General features: G+C 32.1%; 3 protein-coding genes across 3 annotated transcripts in view; 2 read left to right on the forward strand and 1 right to left on the reverse strand.

Annotated features, from left to right (window-relative positions):
* Nucleotides 1–1,821: 1,821 nt before the first annotated feature.
* LOC137922749 (uncharacterized) lies at nucleotides 1,822–8,301 on the reverse strand. Its single transcript, XM_068765798.1, has 3 exons — nucleotides 8,010–8,301; nucleotides 5,090–5,939; nucleotides 1,822–3,404 (listed from the first exon to the last, which is right to left on the reverse strand). The coding sequence occupies exons 1-3, from the start codon at nucleotides 8,076–8,078 to the stop codon at nucleotides 2,110–2,112; spliced, it is 2,214 nt and encodes a 737-aa protein (XP_068621899.1). The 5' UTR covers nucleotides 8,079–8,301; the 3' UTR covers nucleotides 1,822–2,109.
* A 727-nt stretch (nucleotides 8,302–9,028) lies between these two features.
* dj-1beta lies at nucleotides 9,029–13,249 on the forward strand. Its single transcript, XM_068765861.1, has 6 exons — nucleotides 9,029–9,185; nucleotides 9,346–9,454; nucleotides 10,177–10,296; nucleotides 10,688–10,802; nucleotides 12,166–12,308; nucleotides 12,983–13,249. Exons 1-6 carry the CDS (start codon nucleotides 9,076–9,078, stop codon nucleotides 13,085–13,087), a joined length of 702 nt encoding a protein of 233 aa, XP_068621962.1. The 5' UTR covers nucleotides 9,029–9,075; the 3' UTR covers nucleotides 13,088–13,249.
* Nucleotides 13,250–14,352: 1,103 nt separating this feature from the next.
* Nucleotides 14,353–21,748, forward strand: part of LOC137922949 (uncharacterized) — a 104,245-nt gene continuing 96,849 nt past the window's right edge. The window contains exon 1 of the mRNA XM_068766062.1: nucleotides 14,353–16,537. Within this exon, the coding sequence (XP_068622163.1) occupies nucleotides 14,774–16,537 (1,764 nt within the window). The 5' untranslated portion in view covers nucleotides 14,353–14,773. The remainder of the gene's footprint in view (nucleotides 16,538–21,748) is intronic.

The raw sequence follows: 21,748 nt of genomic DNA on the forward strand, positions 1-21,748 counted from the left end.
AACTACCTTCAACAATTAATTAATTCAACTGTATATATATTTGACAAAAAAAAAACACTTAAGTCTATGGTTATAACTTTTGACATACTAATAAACCATAGACATTCGTATTTTTAGCACTTGATTCTATAATGATGTAAAATTATTCCATAAATAAAACAATTCTGTAATCAATATTAATTTTAAAACAACGCTTTTATGACTTATTTTAATTCTTCCTGTATGTTTCCTGTTAAAACCCGAAAGTTCATTACCATAAATAAATAATGAGTAAATAAAATTTTTAAAACCGTTTTGGAATCTCAAAATCACAAATACATATACCTGCATATATATACACATAAATCTGGAAAATTCCATCGAACGCAGCAACCAAATCATATATTATGCAATGTTTTTTTGTCCAATTTAGCATGACATTTTACATATATTTAAATTCATAATTAAAAAGTATATGATTTTTTTGTATTCTTATTTTAAAATTTATTTGTCATACATTAATATGGTAACTAGGCAAACTATGGAAGCTCCAACTTTTTCAAAACAGATCTACCATACCTGCAACTTCAAATAATAATACGCATTGTCATAATGCCTAGATGGCCTTATATATTACCTAGATATGGATAGAAGTCAATTTTCAAGAGAACAATATTTTTTAATCAAATCTAATTATAAAATGTCGTGTTAAACTAAACATAGATTAGTTCAAATAAAGGGCACAAATTAATTTATTGCATGAGGCAAAATTCCTTATAGTAAATATATAAAAAATACATTCCAGAAAAATGTCTGTATGAGAACTGAATTTGAAATATTACAAAATGCATTTACTAATGTAAGTAATTTATGTACTTTATGATCTTACACATTGTTACATGTATTTACACATTTTCATCACAAGGAAATTAAAATGTTTGATTGTGAGACATCCACAGATGGTAGGAACTGTTCGAATATAGCATCAAGGATAATTGTATATGCTCAATTATCTGGACATTACCATATCTTATATTACTGAATTTTTGAATAACTCTTGTAGAAGTTAGACTTTGGATACTGTAAAAAAATTTTTAAAGTTTTCTTTGGACCAATAAAAAGAGATATGTCAATGTGACAATGGTGTATTTTTGCATTCACTGTTAACATGCAATACAATGTAAAATTTATGTGCTCTTATAACATATACAGGATGTGTCATATTGAGGCTAAGTCTGGTCATAGAGCAGGTAAACACTAGATTATTAATTTAAAAAAAAATAATCTCATACTCTTTTCATATCTTGATTGATGATAGATTTAGTAATAATTCTGTGTACACCCTTTGAAAAGATGTGCCATTTTTTTAAAAACCAATGATCTTAGAATATGTTATAGCTTTACATTTTGTGAAAGGTTAGTAATATTAACAACAATAAAAAGAAAAATTTTGAAAAATAGATTTGTTTACTTTTTTCAATGGTAATGATTTAAAAATCCTTGACTTAGTTTTTTTTTCAATAGCCTTTGAGGTAGGTAGTGGCCTACCATATCAACCGATTTCGGCTTGAAATTAATTAATGGCTGTCCCCTGTATAACTATGTGATTTTAACTTTAAAAAATACACTTGTGCGACAAGTATGTATATGTGGATGTATTTTAAACAAATTTCATGCGAAATTTCCTGGCTGGAAAGGAAGACATTGATGATTCTATAGATGCTTGTGATTTACTTGATATATGGTTATGCCTTGCAGTATATCTATAACAGTGATTACATAAATAGTTATTTTTGTTTTTATCATCTTATAAATTTAAAAGTAATATCATATGTTTTTTTTTAATTTCCCTATGATGAATATGAGATAAAATTTGTTATATAAAAATGCATCAGTTCTATTTCACTTTTGTGGTAGTATTTGATCCCTTTATATAACTAAATTGATAGCATTATCCGTACAATGACATGCCCATAATATTAAAACTTACTCCACACTTTTGAACTATAATTCCGTTAACCTACTATACATAATGTGAGAAGAATCTTACGTATAAAAACTCGCCTTCATTAGTTTTCTATTATATACAGTTATATCTCACATACAAAAATCAACACTAGACACTTAACACTATGACTGAACTTGCGATGGCTCCATTACTTTCTCATGACATGACTCTTCTATATACACCGGGTCATCTTTTTTAACACTTAAATTTTGTATTGTCTCATCACAGCCTTCCTCGCACTTCATTAAGTTCAAACCTTGATTATATTCATTAACAAACTCAATATTTTGCTCACTGTGTTTAAATTGTAAATGCTTCTCTAGACTTGACTTCTGTACACATCTGTAAGGGCAATGTGGACACTTAACTGATTTCTGACGAGGTCTGTATGGTTTCACCTGGCCTTTTAGCTCAACCTTCTCACCTTCCTTATCATTCATATGCCTTTGCTTGTGTTTGGTTAAGTTTGTCTTTTGTACACAACGATAGCTGCACATGTCACAGCTGAATGGTTTCTGGTCTGTGTGCAAGTACATGTGTTTCACTAAATTCGGTTTCTGAACCGTACGGTAGTCACAGTATGGGCATGCAAAAGGCTTATACCCTGTGTGGGTTCTCTCGTGAACGACTAGATTATTCTTTTGCGCGCATCTATAATCACAGTATTGACATCTGAACGGTTTCTCCTTCATATGAACTAATATATGTTTGGCGACGTTGTTCTTTTGGCCAGATTTGTAATCACAAAACGTGCAGGAGTATGGTTTTTCGCCTGTGTGCGTGCGTTCGTGTATTTTCAAGATGGCGGGCGACTGACAGCGGTACGCACACTGTGTACAGCTAAATTTTCCCAATTTTTCAATTAGATCGTTCACCTCGCCGTTATCAACGCAAGTCTTCACATGTTGCTTTAATCCCCGCTTTGACGGGAATATTTCGTTGCATTTATAACAGACATACTCACCCTTTATGTTCATAGAAAGGTCATCCATATGCACCTTGTTATGATTACCTGAATCGTTTTCGTTTTTCTCTGCGTTATTAATGTATGTATTTGGATTATAGTCCGCGTAGAACATTTTGTTTTGGTCTGTTGGTCTAAGGTTCTCTTTTGGGTCTTCAGTTTTGGAGCTGTCAATTTTCCCGCCATCTTCGCTTTCATCTCTAGGTTTTTTGAACTCTTCCGCGTTGTATGGACTGCAATTATCGAACTGCCTATGAACGACTAGATTCTGTGGATTGTCCCTGTTGACGTTTGTTACGTAGCTTTGAACGTAATTCTGTGGTCTGGGGTACAGATGATCGATTGAGTTTAATGCGGAGATTGGTATATGGTTGTTGTATATTGTGTAAAGGTGCTCTTGTGGTAGCGTCGGTGAATTGGTCGAGGTGTGCTCTGTTTGCAATGATATGTGACCTGTAAAGAGAAACATTACCAATAAAAGCAGATAAGAAAATCTCGAATCCATGTGTCGACGTCTCGATTTTTAAAAAAAAGTTTTTTTTAAACTATATTAATAAATCGTCTGTTTTTAATATATTTCAATGAACTAAAAAATTATAATTACATTATAATGACCATCGCTTATGTTAGCAAGTGGTAAGGCGGAGTAACATTACAAAAAATTAAATATGGTTTTATAAGAAAACATGTACCATATACGCATGCTGATCTTAAATATCTAATGGATTCGGGGGTTATTTTGCGGAAGACCATCCTAAGTTAGAAAAGGACTAATATATAGCTACTTCCGCCAATGCAGTAGTAGTCGTGCAATAAAGTGCACCGCCCGCGTGCCTGCTGATAAATGCGCATGCGGCAAACAATGCGAATTACACAACTATCACCGTTAAATCACTCAACACGTGTTTCACCCCTCCATGGGGCATATTCAAGAGTAATGTTACACCGATTAGTGCTAAACTCAGAGTTTGACTCTGTAGTAGTAGTTGTGTAATACGCATTGTTTGTCGCATGCGCATTTATCAGCGGGCTGGCGGGCGGTGCACTTTATTGCACGACTACTACTACATTGGCGGAAGTAGCTACATATTAGTCCTTTTCTAATGTACCATATAGTTAAATTTTTAATATTTTAAATTAATTATCAGTTTCAAAATCGACTTTATTTGAACCTTTATCTTTTATTTTTAATAACTTTATATATCAGTGTTTTGTTGTATAATTTCTTTTCAAATGTCTCCAAATATATAAATTATCAGTTATCTTAAGCCCACATGAAAAAAAAATCACAATTTGCGATAACACCGCCGCTTGTGCTTCATCTTCTGCCCATTTCATACGAATCTTTTTTTGAACAAGAATATTAGTATCGTGACATATATACATACTTCGTTGTATTTTTTCTTAATTTATTTAAACATGTTATATGCAGCCTGTTATTATGTAATTAAGATACAACGAATTCTTCATATGATATATTGATGGCAAAAAAATTAGTTTCTTTTGCCAAAGTTAATTACGATCGCGTAATTACTTAATTAATTATACCATCGGCAACACCGCGACTGTCTAGTCTAATATAATTTAAATGAGATTTAGGATACTGGTTTATACATCGATGAAACAAGAAAACACAAAAAAAAACGTATGGTCACATGAAGGTGAAACATACACTATATCAGAAGTTATTTAAAAATAAATTAACTTTAAAAAAATAGTTTTGATATTCAGAATTGCATTATACAAATGGATTTACATAATATCATCCAATGACAACTATCCCGACTGGTTCTCTGCGAATTGAAAACACTCTAAAATATCTGTGCAAAGATGATAATCATCAAAGTCCTGGTCGTGCATCTAACAAACAAGTGGTATTAGAAACCAGTTTACAACTGACCTTTCTTATTGACATTACATAAATATTCATTGAGATGATGCTGTGACTCGAAAATATAATGCATTTCAGAATATTTAATAGATTTTAATGTTATAACTAATTAAAATATTATTTATCAATTCAAACTTTAAGGATGTACATTGTATACAACACGTATTGAAATCGATTAAAAATGTCAATTGACAACACTAGATTTGGCGGGAAAACATAACTAACTTTTGAGGTTATAACAACTTACCGTTCAACGCATTGTTGTTTAAACCCTGATTAATATTGTCGTAGAAATATCCATCGTCCTCTTGTTCAGATTTAATATGAAACGGCATTGGCAATAAATGTTCGCCTTGCTCCACCTGTCGTTGACTGTTCTCGTGTAAATTCAAACCTAACCTATGTTCCATTCCTTGACCCATCGTCTGATCCAGCCTCTGCGATAGATTCTGTTCTAACCTCTGGACTAGATTGCGTTCAAGTAGGTGACCATCTGGCACTGCTTGAATTAATGGTGTACGACGTTCATCTTGACTCAGCATTACATTTTGTTCAATGTTTGGGCGGTTTAGATGGTGAGATAAATCGATTTCATGTCCCAACTCGTGAGGTATATCAGGTTCACTCCGGCCAATATTCTGTGGTAGTACATCATTGATCCTACCCAAATCTGAGCTTATATTCCTTGACAGCTCTTGCTCATTAAGATTTTGTAATAATGTTTGAGTTATATTTGACTGTAATTCTAATTCATTGGTCAGAGACCTCAGGTCAATATTTCTAGCTATATTACCATTTATATGTAAATCCTCATGCCGTCCAAGGTTATGAGGTAGTTCATTTGCTAGGCTATGCACTAAATCCATATCCGTTGTAAGATTACGCGACAAATGTGCAGGTAATTCGTTAAAATTTAGACTTCTGCTCAAATGGTTTGATTTAAGCATCAGAGTTGACATCTGTCTGGGTGATAATGGTAATTGAAAATTATGTGCTATGTTACTGGCGTTGAGGGATGTTTGCATTGCTTGATGTAGTTGTTCCATAGATATTTGTGTGTGGTACTCTGATACATCCATCTGATGTGTTTTTTGAAACTGGAACAAAAATATTTGGTTGAAAAAGTATAGACTAGAAAGACCAAAACAGGTGTAAATATCCAAAGGTGGAGCTATAAATTAGTCCCCATTTTCCTCGGTCACTTTATAACTTGTAAAAGACTACCAATTTCAATAGATTTGAAACCTGTTTTTTTATTTTTAAATACTTTATAGAAGGTCCTAATGGAAAGAAATATAAGATATTAATAAAATATATATCTATGTATTTGTATATATATTTTTATTATATGTTAGTGGGACTGGAAAGTAATGTTGCTTTCTTAAGTTAAATTCACATGACTACATTTTTAACCAGTTTTTATTTCTCATCAACAATATCTTCGTCTTCATTATCAACAACCTTTTGCCATCTATTATACAAATTTTCAATATTGGAGCAGCATATATCAATTGATTTTTCTGTAAAATAAGTCAATAGAAACGACATTACTTTTCGGTCCCTCTAATATAACTTTCTTCAAATTGAATAATCAATTCAAACCTTAATAACAAATAAAAACACATACAGTAAACTTCTCTCTTAGTTAATTCAAGAAATTTATTATGTTCAGGCATAAAGTAGGTCATAAGGTAGGGTTTTTTTAACTGTTTAATAATAATAGTAACAAATAATAACTATAATAGAATACTGTAAAGTATCGCTAATATATACTACAACCCATATAGTAATACCATAGAAATACCATTGCTGGTCTTAATGCATTCGGCAATGTTTTACAGACAACTTTCTAATGGATTGAAAATAATTCTGTATCTAATAGAGTAGTTTCAATTAATATGGAAAAAGACAAATTATCATAGCATCAAAGTAATTTGTGATCTTATATTCTCAGAGAGTATGCTATTATTATTTAAATAATGTAAGGTCTCATTTTATGCAGTGGATATATTCTACAGAAAGATGTATACACTTAATTTAAAAAAGGAAGGATATGTTCCGTAATTTTTTAAAATTGGATAAGACCAAAACAAGGAGAAAAATTTAACTCAAGTTGTATAATAAAAGTTAGAAATTTAAAGTAATAGGCTGCCTAATAAATTACTTCAAATGTCTAAAAGAAATTTGTATAAAAGCTATTTAAAAGTAATATAGCTTTACATTTAGAAATCATTATCTGTTAAATTATACGAGGAGAGATTCTCTGTGTCATAGATATTTCAGGTAAAGATGGATTTTCATAAACTTTAATCTTCTTTGGTGTAGTTCGATTCTATTCAAACAATATAATCAGAAATAAAACTTTGCAAGAAAAATATTATTATTTTTTAATGTACATCACAATATCCAGACATGCGGTTTTAGAGTTTAATTTAAAGGCACATTCAGAATTGGAATCATTAATTAGAAAAATATTGCCAAGTTTTCTTCACTCTGAAATATATTACAAAATTTTATTTTTTTAATTTTGGGCCAGTAATTTCTGGCAGTATAAAGCCTGCAAGGTAAACAATTTTTAATTTTAATGTGTGGTAATCTTAATTTAGACAATGCCTTTAATTGCTATATTATCATTATATTAATTCTAAAACTATTGAATTTTCAATAGGAAATACTGTACATTAACTGGCAGTAAATAAGCTACACATCGATCCCTTTAAGGCTTTTACATCTATAACATTTTACATCACCCTGTATAGTATAGTGAGAGTAATAGTAGTGAATTTTTATAATGTATCCTTCCTCTGCAGAGTTAACCTTTTGTTATAATTTTTTTTTAATAATACATTTCACTTCTTCCAAAATGCTTTTTAACCATAGTGTATTAAAACTAATATTATTTGAAAACAGTTATATATAAAATCAAGCTTCATTTCAATATTATTTTTATAAATAAATATAACTTTATGTCAATAATTAGTTAATGAAACTTTTTAAAAACATGGTAGATGTTGTTTTAATTTTTTTATTAAATTAAATATATTGAAGTTGAAAACACTTCACATAGCAATATTTCATATTTTTACCTGCAATAAATGTTATGTACATTGCTTATATGTGATAAAATTAAATAAATTTTATTTAAAAAACAACTACACGAAACTTACACTGTCCAGATAAACCTTGTAACTTTCCTCGTCAAGCACATTTGGATCTTCTCTTTTAACGAAATCCATATTTACGTTTATTTGAAGACGAATAATATAAAAAAAATCAGTTAATGATTGAAAAATGCCCAGTTTCTAACCTCACTGTTATATTTACACTATAAACTAACACAAAAGTAACACTTAAAGTGTACGAAAATAAACTAAGGCTAGACTAGCGGCTATAAAATTACATGATTCACGAGCGAAAGGTCAAGTTTAATCAAATAAAATTAATAAAACAAAAAGGAACAGTTTTTTATTCGCTTGACGTTGTTAGCGACGAGAGGAAGCTGTCCATAGACAAAGCGGAGCAGCCGTCAACGAACATCTGTTCAATAATTAATTACAACTATGTACATCTTAGTAAACCGTCGAAGTTAACTAATAACAAAGAAATCTTAACAATTAATGCAATAATGCAACACTTTGGACTTCGAAAAATCTAAGCGGTTGCGGGCTTTTCTAGCTTTCATTGTCAAGTCTGAATTAACTTTATGGAGAATTATCTGTTAATCTCGTCCTATCTTGCACATCCAACCGAAAAATTAATGAAAATGCATTATTATCTTGTTATTTAAGCTAATATAAAAGTTATAATTATTCAAAGCATTTTATAGAAATATGGACAAAAATATTAAAAAAATATAAAGTGGTTATCGTAGTTGTATTATAAGATCGGTATATTTACATCTTTAGTATAACACTAACATTTAATAGCAATTTTCAGTCCATTTCTGTATAAAATTACCCATATATTACATTAACAATTAGAAATATTAAACGATATGATATTGGGATAAAATAGCATCATGTCATAATTGTAATATAAGTTTGTTAAAATACATTAGAGCACAACAGAGCGAAAAAATAGTTTATTATTGTACATTAAACAAGCAATTCAATTTAAAGTATATGCAATTTGATATAAAACTAACGCTACAAAATCATAGCATCTGTGGCGTTTTTAATTATATAACAGAATATTCTGGAGTATTTAAAGTGACCTTCACTAGAAACCGGGTATATGTCAATTTTGATGTTTTCAATTTTGAAAAAGACAACAGAAACCTATGCAAAGTTGTTTTATTCGCAAATAGAATTTAAGTGTAATTCTTATAACGTAGTTACTAAAAGGTTTGTATGATTTTATGTTGGCTTGTTTCAATCAGCTATATATTTTTAGATTACCTGTATATTTATTTACCGGCTTTCTTAAATTTACAAAATAGTTTGAATTTTGGGTTAAATGAAAAAATTGTAACAAATGTATTTTACACGGTATTTTTGTTTACAGGTCCCATAAAATTTGTCAGACCATGTCGAAAACGGCGCTCGTGATCTTGGCTCAAGGAGCGGAAGAGATGGAGACAGTCATCACTGTTGATATGTTGCGAAGAGGAGGTGTAAGTGTTAAAACTACAAATAAATTTAACGATGTTGAAGAATCTTTTGCAATAATCTAACCTTATATTAATATTGATGTAGTCTTAGTTTATATAAACTCTTAAATCAACTGATAACAAGTTGTAATACTCAATGTTACGATAGTTGTCAAAAAAGAATAAAACATTTATAACACAAACTGTTTTGTGATGAGTATCTTGCTTGGGTAAATTATAACATCTTTAAGAGGGGTGATCTTATAGTCTTAGTGACTCGCAAAGAACAATCAACGGTCGCGAGGGGTACGAGGGGTAAGCGAGGCGTGAATTATGTAAAAAAAATAGTATAAATATAAGAGCCTTTTGTGCAGTCCATGCTTCTGTTCATTGTAATTGTTTAAATTTATACCAACTTTGTGTGATATATAAATACTCTCAAAAAAATTCCTGGAGTTACTTTTCTTTTGCTACTGTGAAACCTGGGTAGTCTACATAGTCTACAAGTAACAGATTAAAAACGAATATGCTGATGCTGATGCAGATCTGTGAATGGAAAGAAAACTGATGTCCATCAATTTATGCATTATGTATTACTTGCAACGTTTCAACATTTGTATTTTTATTAAGTAAATTTAAAGATCAATAACAAATAATTATAGAATTCATTCATTATGTCCCATGCAAACCAAATCACCACTGATTATTCTTATGAAGAATATATATTAAAGAACTTAAATTTTCAGGTAACAGTAACACTGGCTGGCCTAGATGGCAACTCCCCTGTCTTGTGCTCCCGTCAAATTACACTTGTCCCAGACAAGTCTCTAAGTGATGCTCTGGCGGACAGTCCTCAATATGATGCGGTAGATAGTTAAAAAATGCTTATTAACTTTTCTTAATTAGTAGGGTAGTTCAATGCTTTGCAGTATACTGGTCATGGTGGAGAGCTACTCTAAGCCTCTGCCATCTGACCATGTCACCTGGTCACACTTAAGTTGCTTTAATTCTTAGATTTCTAGACTATTATTCTGCTTCAAATTCCATGAAGCCCAATTGCAAACAGCATCAGACTAATAATGGCTTTCTTGAGAAATGTGCACAAAACCAGTCATCATGGCGATCTCTGGAAAAAGCCTATATCTTGTGAATGGCCTCTATCGGCTAATATGATGATAGTGAGCTATTGTTATGTTGAGGGTTTCTTGTAAAAGTAATCATTCACCAAGCTTTATATATATATTTAATATTTTGCAGGTAATACTCCCTGGTGGTTTGGAGGGTTCTGATCGTCTTTCAAAGTCAAATGTGGTTGGAAGTCTGTTGAAGGAGCATGAGAAAAATGGAAAGATTGTAGCTGCCATTTGTGCTGGTAATTTTGTGGGAGTATTAAGTTTTTTTATAAGCAAGGGTAGTCTAGCAGTGAAGAACTGATATTAGGTTTGATTTCTAACCTTAAGACCGTGCATACATAAATAAGCCTTATTCTATTGTTTAACTAATCTAAGAATCTATTGGGGACCCAGAGTCTGAGCTAGTACTCTGGTGAGCAGCAATTTCCCTGGAGCCTAACCCAGACTGTCACTATGACCATCCAATGTCCTTTAGTTGAGTTTCTTGGAAGGGACATCAGATGTTTACATTGTTTTGACAGCTTATTTGACAAAGTAAAATCTAGGATATTGATATACCTTCTTACCTAGTTTGCACATTATTCTGCAATAAGCCATCTGGTATTTTCATACCTTGAGAGTGAAAGGAATATATATAGTTTAGTGTAAATAATGATATATCGACAACAGAAATCATTCACTTCTTTAAATACATTGTTATGATGTTATTCTAATATAAGAAGATTCATAGAAACTTTTGTATTAGAAAAATGTCGTAATAATCAGAATTATATTCCGCAAATATATCATTGGTAAAATTTTAATGACACACTTTTTAAATAACACGATAGAGACAATACATATCATCATTTCAGTCATCTATCGATCATATATCTATTGTAATTGTATATGTTCTTATCAAGTCTAAAATATTAATTTATTTATCATGACATATAATTATTTCTAGATTTGCTGTAATAATTTCACTGACATAAAATTGCCTGAAAATACAATTTAATTAAGAATAATTAGTTTAATAATATAACAAAAAAAATGTTGGTTGATCACTCATAAGCACAGAGAGGGATTTCTTGTTTAGAAAACTCAAAACCCTGTTATTGCTCTAGTGCCTTTCAAAAATTATTGCACCTTATGTAACATGTATAATTTTTATATTAAAGCGGATAAATTTGTGTCATGTCCACTTTCGAATTGCCCACCTGTGGGGCATGTACCCCATGTTGAGAAACACTGCTCTAGAGTGTACAGTTTATTGAGAACTATATCCCCAATCATATCCCAATTTAGGCCCCTTTCTATCTATACTGCGTGATTGAAAGTTAATTCTTCTACTACTTTTCAACCGAAAGATACTACTTAAAGGGATAGGTCTCCACGTAAAATCAACAGAATGATTGATCTTATGCTGCTCACTTTCAGTGACTTCCCGCGACCTAAATTTTGTCATTGGTCCACCATGTGGGAGGCTTAACCACATCCCCTACTAGTTATATAGTTATATACTATTAATAAATTTCTAGAAGTCTCAATGACTGTAAAAAAACAACTTTACTATCGCTTAAACATGTTAGATGTTAATAAAAACATTTTGTTTTGTCTCAGCACCGACAGCATTTGTTGCCCATGGAGTTGCAAAAGGCAAACGTTTGACTTCATATCCAACTACCAAAGACAAGATCACTGGAGATTATCAGTATGTAGAAGGAGAAAGAGTGGTTGTTGATGATAACATTGTGACCAGTAGAGTAAGTATAGATTATCATAATAATTTAAGCTGTAGGACATCTACAGTTTGATATAGGTCTCTGTCTCGAAGTAGTGTCTTTTGACTACCTTGACAAGGTGCTCTGTCCACCTCATGAGTAGATGTCCTCCTCGGCTCTTGCCAGTTGGTGGTCTCTACTCCAGAACCTCATACATATGTAGTAAATATTGTAATAATTAAAATAATTCATATTTGTTTAATTATTTTTTAATTTAAAAATCTAAGATTTTCTTCAAAAATATAACATTACAAAATTGGGACAGACACATAATAATACAAGAAATAAAAATAGATTCAAAATGCCCAAAATTTTCTCCAAAAGTTCACCTCTTTTAGGGGTACCGAGTGTGCATATATATAATTTAATTTCGCAAGAAATCTTAGCCCTTCCTTTTTGCATGTTTAATAACTAAAATGAAAAATATGTTTTGTATAAATCTGATAACTTATTATTTTAGTCTGATTGAAATATGGTACCTTGGTTTGTTGACTCATTAATGTTTATGGATGGAAAATTGTTAAAATTAATTGAAAAAGAGCAACAATAAAGATAGTTAAAACGAGATTTTTAATTATTATTATCATAGTTGTTTTATAGTACTATTGCAGTACAAATTTTAAATAATTTATATTTACCCACATAAATAATTTTAGGGCCCTGGCACTGCATACTGGTTTGGACTGAAGCTGATTGAAATGCTAACAGGGAAGGAAAAAGCTGACCAAGTGGAAAAAGGCATGATCATCACTGGTTATTAATTGAAATAACCATGTCATAAGCATTAACTGTGTATTTGCCCAAATTTTAGACGGCTTTGCAAACGTGATTTTTATTTGACATATTTGTAAATTAGTCACTAAAGATGGCAACACTGTGTCAGTAAATAATTGCTTTATTTCCCTAAAATGCTCTTGAATTGTTTAATTTTAAGCTTTTACTTCAGGTGTATAACTTGTACAAGTTAAAAATGTATCGTAATAAATAGTCTCCAATAAAATATTTCTTTTATAAATGTTTCATTTATTGACGATAGCCAATTTAAAAATTTTCGCCATTTTTATTTCGCGGAGATTCCGATAAAACCTTTACTTGATCATTTCGTAACATAAGATTGATCGTCCTCTGGATATAATTTTTTTTTATTAGTGGTAAAAAATGTGCTCTGGATTTGGGAAAATCAAGATTGAAAGATTACCACGAAATGACTTCACCTCATGGAGTAAAGAGATATTAAAAAGCAACACTACAAACACCTATTATCACACAGGGGTTTTACATTTTCAGATTTCTCCAGGTCGTGGCTCATTTTTCTATTATGGACCTAGTCAAAAATATGCAAGTATAGTAACTTTTGCTATACCTTCGTCTTAGTTTCCAGCGATTTCAAGATTAAATCTGAATATGATTAATGCAATGACAATGTTGCATTTTTGTCATCAACCAATATTCATAATTAATCTCCAAGGTTAAATAAGTAACATGCGATTAAGTAAAAATAAATGGGAAGTATTTTTAGAGAAACTACCATTAACACGATACCTATTAAAATGAACATAATATGTGAATAATTATAAATATACACATAACTTTAAACCTAGAGAAAAAAATACGTTTATGTTTTTGTAACATCCTTCAAATCATATGGGTAATGTTTGTTACTAGTTAATGATTTTTTCATAAGAACACGTTAATTATTTTCATATACATTATACATATATAAATCGTTGTTTTTGCTTTCGAGTTACTGATTCTTTAATAAAATATGTCTTGATTATGAATACCAGGTAAATAAAATATTTAAAAAAGTAATCAAAACTTTCCAGGTTATTTTAAATGATATTAAGGAGAAAAATAATCAATTTTTTTTAATCATATTAAAAACAGGTTTCAATTTTTTTGTTTTGTTTTAATGTGTGTATTTTTGCACTGGTAACACTAGAGTGCCATGCCCGTTCGAACTACACGACGGGCAACTGTTTATGTAAACTTTCTGTCAAGCCAATCGTGTTTCAAAATAGTCGAAGCTGCGAAAATAACATTTCGTCTCCACACGGGCGGAGACGTTGCAATCGTGTAGATTTTAATAATTTAACTGTGCCGATCGTGTCTTCTAATTCACCGAAAACTTATCTTTTGTCTATATTTAACGTCATACGAAGTAAAAAAAATCGCAACTGGTTTTAAACGCCTTAAACTGTTTTAACACGTTCAATACATGTTTTGAGACTTTTAAAAGCAAACGGTTGTTTCATTTGTTTCTCACCGGTTCATTTCAATTGGATTATAAACATGTTAGTGTAGTGTTGCCTTTGTATTTGCTATCAACTAATACTCCACTATATTGCACTGATAAGAATCGTGACATAAATTGTGTTTTGTTTTGTTTATGTGGTAACTCGGAAAGTGAAATTTGAGTGCTTAAACATGTTCGTTGATTTAAAATAATGATATCGTCGAGAAACAGAGTGCAAGCTATTAAAAGTAAATTTGAAAATTTGAACGTCGAAAACGTGCCCGTTGTTCGTAAAAAAACTGGCGCGAAACAGCTGTGCATACAAAGTAAGGAAGGCGAATCGGGAAACGAAAATATTTACATAGGAAAAGGAAACATAACTAGCCGAAATGAAATACCGTTTACGGAAAAAAATAATTGCGGTGATTCAGACTCTAGCGACGATTTATCGCCTAAACCTAACCACAGCTATCTGTACAGTGAAGTAAAAAGAACCAGCAGTGATGCAAAGAAAACTCTGACTCGGCAGACAAGTGACCCCGGGAAGAAACTACATAGGAGCCACGCCTTCCGATGTGATAGAAGTCAGAAAATCAACGACACTCCTAAGAGACACGGTAGTTGTAACGGGCGCTCCGAAACAAGCGATTTCACATTCAAAATGGGCGAAAAGAAACTCAGCAAAGAAAGATTAAAACGTCTAGGCAATCTACTAGAGGATCAAATGAGAAAAGAAAACTTTAAGATATCTGAGAAGGATGTTACAGTTCGAGAAATACACACGGTTAGAGCTCCTGGCGACTCTATACCCGATTCTCAAGTGCCAAAACATATTCTGGATCAATATGCTAAAGTTGTGAAAAAGAGAGATGCCGATAATAAACAGGATGCCATGACAGATAGTGGTGTGAGTTCTGAAACAGAGAATTTAGAGGAGGAAAAATGTAGTAAGATAAAACAACTTGTGTCTCACTATGAAAAGCCAGATATCACTAATGACTTGTCTGATATTAAGCAGGTACAGGAGGTACAAGAAGTTCAGGAAACTGAAGTCATAGATAAGCAGTTAGACAATCCAACAAACTTAGAATCTATGAATGTTCTATGTGCTTCAAGTGAGACAATGAAGCTAGAACGTAAGAATCCTCATTTAGTTCTAACAGATACACTTAAAAAAGCCCTTAAACAACCACTACCTCCTGGTCCTCCACCTAAGAAACCACCTAGAATATTCTCTGCCCCAATTCAGGAATCTCAATCAGTACCTCCACCAGAATCCATAGATAAAAGGAGAAAGGACACAAAAAAGATGATAGAGAAGCTTGAGAAAGTATTACAGAAGAGGGAAGCTGAGAACCAACCCAGTAAACATATATATGATGTTGTGGAAGCAGATTTGAGTAAAAAGAGGCCAAAAGAGATACACTACCTGTGTACAGAGGTTCTTGATATAGCTCAAAGGACATTTCTACCTGATCACAAAGTTTTGGATCCCATAACAAACTGTTTTACTTCATTAAACTGTGCCATAGTGACTAATAATTCTACTTTAAGCCTGCCATATACAAGACTGAGTACTGCTTCAAATAATAGAGATTCCGGGCACTTTTGTACAGGTGGCAACAATTGCATGGAATGCAGGCCACGTTTGAGTACATTTTTAGATGATAAAACTCAGAAAGCATGTGCCAAATGTAACTCTACTGATGGTTTTAAATGCTATTTGAACTGTAGAGGCCATTGTGAAGAAATTGAAAATCATGGTAGGTTTAAAAGCTTCCTTAAATCTGAATCTAAAATAAATAAATTGGATTATTTAGATGAGGAACCAATATATGATGAACCTTTCACTGGTGATTGTGACAGTGTGCCTGCTTTAAGGGGGAAGTGTGAATATGGAACTTTGAGCAGTTGGAAGTTTAGAGACAACTGCAGTAAAAGCCTAGAAGACTTAAGAGTTGCTGGGAAAACAGAGGTGAGTTTAATTTTATAATCCTTTATATGTTTTTCATAATATGCATTTTAATATAAACCATACTGTAGCATTGGCATATATTCTCAGATACAACATATTTTCCTGCCTGTTACTGTTTTTATATGAGGTTGACATTTTTCAGTTCTCTTAAAAATTTGTCATAGGATAAATAAATTGTTTGTTTGCAATCAAATATTCTTAATATCTAAGATGCATAAACATAATAGTCATAACAAAACAGTGTAACAGGAAGTATGACAAGGGATGGGAGGCCATGCCTAAATGTAATATGGGGAATGCTGTATGATCAAAGTATGCTGAATGAGAGAAAATACAAAGGATGAAAGAGAGAATAAATAGAGAAATTGTAAAGGATGTGAGAGAGAAATGAAAGTAGGAGGATGTATATTCCTCTTCCGAAGACAAGATGGAAGAAAGAATATTTAATAAAAATACAGTACAGTACAGTAACATATATATTATTATATATTTTTAAACTCCCTGTCTATCACTGTTCAACATAGGCTGTCAGCTGTTTTTTTTACATTATTTATAATTAAATTATAACAAGTATAAGACATACTGCTCTAAGATACTTGACTGTATTGTCAAAAATCAAAAACAGCAAATTATGAAAAATATTTTATTAACAAATTAACACAATTGTTTCTGACAATAACAACATTGAGTGTAAGTTCTTATTGTCTATTTTACATAATTAAGTTGTAATTGCTCTTTGGCAAAGTAGCCATTGTAGAAACTTCAGTCACAATGTAAACTAACAAGCAACTGTGTCACAACTTCCTCTGTGCAACATACTGTTGATCACCTGGAACTGTGCATGTTTATACTTGAAATCCTGTGCTGCACCATATTGTAAGAAATAATGTCTATAACTTATGATAAGTTTACCTTGTTTGTTTAGTAACTTTAAAAAAAACTTTGATTGATAGACCTGGAAGGTTGGTCTTTTTTAAATATTTTTATTTGATAACCATATTCATATAAATTCTAGAAAGAGTCTCATGCAAATAACTTTAGGCATTCATTTAGTTATTATTTCTTTTTTAATTTAATGAGTGATGAATTTGTTTTCTAAATCTTATAGGTAAAATCTATTAGCGTAAATGGATGGTTTTTTGTATCTTCTGGCAAACATAGTACCTCCTTTTTAAAATGTTAATATATTATTAATAAAAATCTAAGAGATTTCTACCTACATTCCTATTTACCACAATATCTCTGGAAGCATAAAACTTAGAATCTTGAAATTTGATAGAAAAATTTATTTTCTGGAGGTCAGCAAAGGGACTTAATGACTTTCAACCTGCAAGAGAGGAATTGAAGGAGTGTTCATAACAAAAAATGCCTATTGATTTTTATTTTATTTTTGAAACTAAATTTGAAAGAAGAATAAAATTTTGCTAAAGTATATCCTCCGACATGTTAAAAATTACCAAAGATGGATTTTATGAAATAACACCCACAAAAGACAGTGCTAGCTGTGCAAAGCGGACTGGAGGCAAATGGTTAATAATAAATGTATGCTAGCATTCAATGTAACATAACATGGTTTAACTCTTTAATGGTTGAGTTAATATCATGAAAAAAAAAAGTTTTTGTGACTAAACATATTAAAGTTTACTCAGTCTTGCCAAACTACCAGGAAATAGAGAATGAATTGCCCCAATTAAATGTTCCCGTTATCAAAAAAACATATGCGTTACACTTCATTGAATATATAGTATCCTCGGGTGTAGGATTACATTAACTGTAGATATCTAATAGATTCAGGCGTTAATTTGTGTAAGTCCATCTTAAGTAAGAAAAGGACTAATATATAGCTACATCTGCTATGTAGCAGTAGTCGTGGAAGAGAGACAGAGTCGAGGAGTAATGACTCGGTGTTTGGCACTAATCGGTGTAACATTACTCCTGAGGATGCCCCGTGGAGGGGTGAAACACGTGTGGAGTGATTTAACAGTGGTAGTTGTGTAATTCGCATTGTTCGTCGCATGCGCATTTATAAGCGGGCTGGCGGACGGTGCACTTTATTGCACGACTACTGCTACATAGCGGAAGTAGCTATATATTAGTCGTTTTCTTAATTAACAGTAGAGAAAAACTTGTATATGATTCTACAACACATATTTTCTTCCTTTACCAAAGCTATCCACGACGTTCGATCCTAAGCTAGCCGCATCTAGTAACTTTCTTTGATTATTATGTCGGTCTATCTAGAAGAGATCTACCCACACAGCGTCTACCGGCTCGTGGTCGAGGCTCCGACGACCATCAGCACGATGTGACCACGCCCATTTTCACTTCAGACGAGCATTTCTTCAAGACGGATACTTTGATATATCTTAACTAATCTCAATGGGCTGGTTTCAGCAACCAAGTGACACTGCGTTCATTTTGCCTTCGGTTTATTTTGTTTTCGATTTTACTTTGCGTTTCTGTCAACATATTTTACAGAAAAATCGGTTGAGTTTTATCCGGTCCGGCATTTATTTGTGTATTAGATGGCAAAAGGAAGTTGATAAAAAAGGTGAAAATATTGTTGATCAAAAAAAAAAAACTTGTTAAAAATGTAGTCGTGTGAATTTATTTTGAGAAAGCGATGTTGCTTTCCGGTCACCTAATAAATGCGGAAATAATATATTGAAGGGTTCCAACAACTGCGCAATTGTTGGAACCCTTCAAGATCAATTATATATATCAATATATCAATAGTATTATATTCATTGCGCTTATAAGCGGCATGTTGTGGCGACGTTTTTAATGCGATGTTCTGTTGTATTTTAGGTGGTTCTCTAATTACATCGTCTGCTAATATCATTTTAGTAAATATACGCTCACTGTATAGCATATGCTTTTTCCAAAGATGGCCACGATCACCGGTCTTGCGCCGTCCGCTTCCAAATTACTTCCCAGGACCTTGACTTTGTCATACTAGGTAATGGAGAGCATATCCAAGTCGTCATCGTCTGTTCCCAAAACGATAATTCGCTTTCCGCTTGAACTATTTCGTTGGTCGGGACTCGCGCGTTAGCAACTTGGCTGATAACATATTTAGCTTAGTGTGGCAACACCACTATCTATACCGGAATAACACGCAATACAAAGGATAACGATCCTTTGTCTCAAGATGTCAAAAGTATATAGGTCGCCGAGTTCATTAGCGTATGTCCAAACTGCGCAGCAAGTTGATTATATATGTAAATATATATATATTCAAAGATGAATAGTTTGAATGTCTTTATATATTATTGTTAAAGCATACATCTAACAGGTGGCGCAAAAGTAATGTCAAAATGTGAACGCGCCTTAATTTTTAGAAATGTCGCCAAACGTCACTGTGTTTTGACATTTATGATATATAGAGACAATTAGTTGTCAACAAGCGATGGAGTAAAAATTAAGGTACGTTCACATTATGACATTTCTTTTGCACCACCTGTTGTAACTTCAAGTAACTAAGTTGCAATTTGTCAATTATTATTTGATCATTGTTAAGTTGAAGAAAGCAATACAAAGTTTAAAATTAAGACTAATAATTCTGAGCATGTGTTTAAACACACATTAAAAAATTATATATACACACCAACATATTGACGAGTTAAAAATTAATTGCGTGTATGGTAATAGAATTTTTAACTTAAGATTAAAATTTTTGTTGTTTGCATAGTGTATTTAAATTATTTTGTAATTTAAGATGATAGTTGTAAAACAGTTTGTAACCAGTAAAGTTGCCAACGATATAAAATTTCTTATCCTCATAGGATAGTTGGGAATCGTAATATCCACCGATGGTGGATAATACGTAATGTAGCTCTTGTTAGTGGATCGAACAAATAAACTTTACATGTTTATTATATATATATATGGTTATATAGAAGCCGTTAGCATATTTATGTATTTTATGAGATTCTCTTCCTTCTCTATTTGATTTTACCTTTTCATTCTATCTCTAGTATTTTATGATATTAATTAGTTTCTCCTACCTTTTCAATATGTTTCAATACCGCCGAAATGTTTAACTGGCAGAGAATGCTTTCAGCATTAAGTTCAAATAAATAAACAAAAATTAGACTATAGTAAATACGGACATGAATTGTGAAATAAAAGTTTAATAAAAATAATTTTCCTTCTCTAAAAGGTCTCTGTTATTTGGCAGAGGGTTTTAGGTGACTAAATAAATAAAAACCGGCGTTGGAGGCTTTTAGGAATAAAAACAAACTAGTAGCTCCGAGCAAAATCGGAACAAAATTACAGATGTCGCGTGAGATTCATAAGTGAATAAGTCGGCCATATTGCTAGAAGACAATATTTCTGGTGAACGTGCTACATAGAATGGACTTAAAGACTAGATAAAGCCTCAAAAGGGATGAAGGGTATGAAGGTTACAGCAATTAGAATCTCACTGCAGGGATAAGTCGATAGAGAAGAGGTCTATTTTAAATTGAAGAAAGCTCAAAGTGAAAAAAGAACATTCGAGAATTGTCTAGTCATCATCGTCATGTCAGCTGATAGAAGTCTACTTTTTTTTATTAATTTTAATTTGTGTCGCTAGTATTTTTTTTTACAATATTTATTTTTCGCTTTAACTAAACGCAGACAGTTGGGAGAGGGTTGCCGCTATTTGATACGGATCTTTCTTCTCCCAGCTGCGAGGCACGACAGCGTTTCATAATTTTTTTCAATTTTTCTTACACAATTTTCTCTTATGACTAAATACAGCTAAAATTTATACATATTAACAATACAATTTGGAATACTCAATTATATATTAGTTGCTACATTATTTTATTTCAAGTCGCTGCCTAAGCGCTACAGACCGTTAAATGCCTGGAGATTTAGGACAACGTGCCGGGCTAACTCATCTTAAGATTCTGCTGTAGATTTTTTCTTGAGAAGGTCCGGTAAGTTGAACGGAGGTAAATTAAGGTTTTCACATAAGGGTCACGTGGTTACGTCCTTTAGATGCGAATCGGGAGCAGTGTCTGAGTAAGTAATCAAAAGATAGAAGTCTACTGCAATACAAAAGTTTTTCCCCTAAGATTACCACGATGCTTGTTGCTCACGTCAAGTTACTTTTGTTTCCTGATTCGTGGTCGCCACTCTAGAACTGTAATTGTCTCAACGTGATCCAATATAGGTAAAGAGGGTCAAACTCGAGTGCGCCAGAGCGTTTCCGAGTAAGGTTGA

This window comes from Battus philenor, unplaced genomic scaffold (genome assembly GCF_028537555.1).
Source record: "Battus philenor isolate CCGP_79_NKW_IND1 unplaced genomic scaffold, ilBatPhil1.0.hap1 SCAF_20, whole genome shotgun sequence".
NCBI classification, from domain to species: domain Eukaryota; kingdom Metazoa; phylum Arthropoda; class Insecta; order Lepidoptera; family Papilionidae; genus Battus; species Battus philenor.